The following is a 3,057-nucleotide window of genomic DNA, read 5'->3' as shown; positions in this document are numbered from 1 at the left end:
TCAGTAAAATGGTAATTGGTTTGTGCAGCAAGCGGAGCAAGATTATGAGAAGGAAAAGCTGAATGAGAGAATTGCAAAGCTCTCTGGTGGAGTTGCTGTGATTCAGGTAAATTACAAACCAATTGGTTTCCTGTCTGATTAAGATGTGTTCCAGAGATATTATGTTAAGCTCGTTATGTATTTGGTTAAAGGTTGGAGCACAAACTGAGACAGAACTCAAAGAGAAGAAGTTGAGAGTTGAAGATGCTCTTAATGCAACAAAGGTGATTTTGTTTTTCTAATGCTTTAGAAGTGTGTTATTTGCATACTCGTGAACTACAACTAATCAGGATTTTGATTCTTCAGGCCGCTGTGGAGGAAGGTATTGTTGTTGGTGGTGGTTGCACTCTGCTTCGTCTTGCTTCCAAGGTCGATGCCATTAAAGCCACTCTTGACAATGATGAAGAAAAGGTAAATCAATCAAGCATTCAGTTTTTTAACTCCTGAACCTTCGGTTTTTCTAACTTTGCTGATGATTGCTTTACTTCAGGTTGGAGCTGATATAGTTAAAAGAGCACTGAGTTATCCCCTAAAACTGATCGCCAAAAATGCTGGTGTTAATGGAAGCGTAGTTAGCGAGAAGGTAATAACCACAGATAACTACCTCCACACTTTTTCACCTCTAAATTTCAAGTCAAATGCTTGAAGAGATGTCTTTATTCATTGGCAGGTGCTTTCCAACGACAACGTGAAATTCGGTTACAATGCTGCAACCGGCAAGTACGAGGATTTAATGGCTGCAGGAATCATCGATCCAACGAAGGTCAGTTGTTTTTCGCATATACATAAATTGTCTTTGCTAGCTACATTGGTTATCAAAGATCCATGAACCTCAGTGGCTTTATCTTGATTTTAGGTTGTGAGATGTTGCTTGGAACACGCAGCTTCGGTTGCAAAGACTTTCTTGATGTCGGACTGTGTTGTTGTTGAGATCAAGGAACCTGAACCAGTTCCCGTCGGCAACCCAATGGACAACTCAGGTTTGTTCAGACATTCAAATACTTGAATCTTCAGTAAAGATCCACTGCATTCATGTTTCATTGCTGAATCTGTTTGCCTCTCTTGTTTCAGGATATGGATACTGAGAGGAAATAGGCTAATATTGAAACGGATTACTTTAGCTTGCGAGTGTAATGATTTTGAACAAGAGAATTTGTAATGTGAAACTGAAATTTTGAATCAATTATATGAATAAATCATGATTCCTCAATGTTTAGAAATATCCTGAAATCGTCAAACAAGAAATTTTAGTTCCAGAGATTAGAAGATTTTGTTGGTCAATTCATATGAAGAGGTATAAAGTGGCTAAAAAGGTTAAAGAATCTTATAAGTAAGAAAAAAGAACACCTTTAGATCAAATACAATTCCTCACAAGTATATAATAGCAGCCAAGAAGAGAAGCGAATCTATGAACAGAACACATCAAAAGACAAACTTTAGGTGAACTATTTCTTGTTAAAGCCAAACAAGGATTTGATCGCGTTGATGGCACTCTCGTTGATGAAAGATTCATCGAATTGCTTCAGGAGTGGATCAAAATCCTTCGACTTTCTGACATTTTCTAGATCTGGATCGGATCTGATTCTCTGCAAACAAAACAAATTCACAGCTTCAACAAACAACACCATCTGTCTAACTCTTTCAACCATTGAAGAAGCATTCACAACTTATAGGACTTCACCTTAAAATCTTCATATCCTGACTTCAATGCTTCTTCCAGAGCTGAGAGGCCAGCTTGAACCTATCAAAAGAACTCTATGAACTCTGCAAGTCAAACTGTAATAGCTGAAAGTTTATAAGCTTTTTTTACCTGATTAAGCTTTGAGTAGCAACAAGCAACATTGTAACTTGCAACTGATGATTCTTCTGGTGTTGGTTTAGAACCTAACACTGACTCAAACCTCTCCAATGCTTCCTCATATTTACCATTCCTACATCAATCACACACACACATGTCAATGCTCACTTTCCGGTTTCTATAAACCTTTGGTGACTCACTGTAAGATTTACTTGGAAAATTGTAGCCCTTCACGAAGATCCTTCTCCCGTTGAGCTTTCAGTTCTTTCTTCCGCAAATAGTTTTGCATCTACAGTTTTAAATCCCAAACCCAAAGCTCACTCACACAAGCCAAAATTTTATCACTTTTGTTGTCCCACAAACAATACTTTGAAACAAGAAGAGCTCACCTGAATTTCCCTCAATCTACTGCTAATGAATCCGGCGTTCCTCTCAGCTCTTATTATTTCCTTCTCTGTTAACTCACCAGAATCATCCACTTTACCTGCAAGAGAAGAACATGGACACAACACAAACTGTGATTGAACATAACCAAACCCAAAATTAAGTCTTGCAGACAACACAAAACAGAACTCGAATTGGTAATTTCAACAAACCATTTCTCTTCTCCATTTGCATAAGCAACGGACCAATTCTCTGACGGATTGTATACATTGTCCTACCGTACTCTGCTGCAGGCCAAATCTCTGTCCCAAACACTGCACTGCACTCTCAATTTTCAAAGCTCAAGTCAAAAAATTCCAGCCTCTCAAAGCTAATCCCATTGGAACAAGAATAGAGAAAGAACAAACCTTGTGGCAATAACCCTATCACCAACTGTGAATTTTCCGGTTCTGTCAGCTGATCCACCGGGCAAGATAGCGTCAATGTAAGTCCCACCATCTCTTCCTTTCCTGAATTTCAAACCATAAGGCTGCTCCACTTCAATTTCATATGTTTCATACTTCTCTTCTTCTCCTTCTCCTTCTCCTCCATCTCCTGCTTCAGTTTTCGCCGTAGACTCTGTCTCCGACGCCATCAAAGCCAAATTCCGGCGTTTGACCACATGGGTATTGCATAAGGAAGTCGAAGTGCTCGAAAGGAAGAGACTTTTGGCGGAAATGAAACTGGACTGAGTGATCAAACTAGGGTTTTGCTTGGTTTGCTGGGTTCTTGGCAGTGAAGGTGAAGAATACAGAGATGGATAACTGCTCGGAGCTAAAGACATGGTGAGATTCTTT

General features: G+C 39.3%; 2 protein-coding genes across 2 annotated transcripts in view; one reads left to right on the top strand and one right to left on the bottom strand.

The window, feature by feature from the left end:
- Positions 1–1,249, top strand: part of LOC109124424 (chaperonin 60 subunit beta 1, chloroplastic-like) — a 4,070-nt gene extending 2,821 nt beyond the window's left edge. Inside the window, exons 9-15 of the mRNA XM_010502857.1 lie at positions 29–106; positions 192–263; positions 346–450; positions 530–622; positions 710–802; positions 896–1,019; positions 1,111–1,249. Of these exons, the coding sequence (XP_010501159.1) occupies positions 29–106; positions 192–263; positions 346–450; positions 530–622; positions 710–802; positions 896–1,019; positions 1,111–1,124 (579 nt within the window). The 3' untranslated portion in view covers positions 1,125–1,249. The remainder of the gene's footprint in view (positions 1–28; positions 107–191; positions 264–345; positions 451–529; positions 623–709; positions 803–895; positions 1,020–1,110) is intronic.
- The window catches only part of LOC104778414, a 1,856-nt gene continuing 140 nt past the window's right edge, over positions 1,342–3,057 (bottom strand). Inside the window, exons 1-7 of the mRNA XM_010502856.2 lie at positions 2,629–3,057; positions 2,434–2,540; positions 2,227–2,321; positions 2,050–2,126; positions 1,850–1,970; positions 1,721–1,780; positions 1,342–1,625 (exon numbers count right to left, since the gene is read on the bottom strand). The exon at positions 2,629–3,057 is cut by the window's right edge and continues 140 nt beyond it. Coding sequence (XP_010501158.1) covers positions 1,485–1,625; positions 1,721–1,780; positions 1,850–1,970; positions 2,050–2,126; positions 2,227–2,321; positions 2,434–2,540; positions 2,629–3,044 — 1,017 coding nt within the window. The 5' untranslated portion in view covers positions 3,045–3,057 and the 3' untranslated portion in view covers positions 1,342–1,484. The remainder of the gene's footprint in view (positions 1,626–1,720; positions 1,781–1,849; positions 1,971–2,049; positions 2,127–2,226; positions 2,322–2,433; positions 2,541–2,628) is intronic.

The sequence above is a fragment of the Camelina sativa genome, chromosome 3 (assembly GCF_000633955.1).
Source record: "Camelina sativa cultivar DH55 chromosome 3, Cs, whole genome shotgun sequence".
NCBI classification, from domain to species: Eukaryota; Viridiplantae; Streptophyta; class Magnoliopsida; order Brassicales; family Brassicaceae; genus Camelina; species Camelina sativa.
The sequence above is the reverse complement of the archived record's forward strand: the minus strand, read 5'-3'. Positions and strand labels throughout refer to the sequence as shown.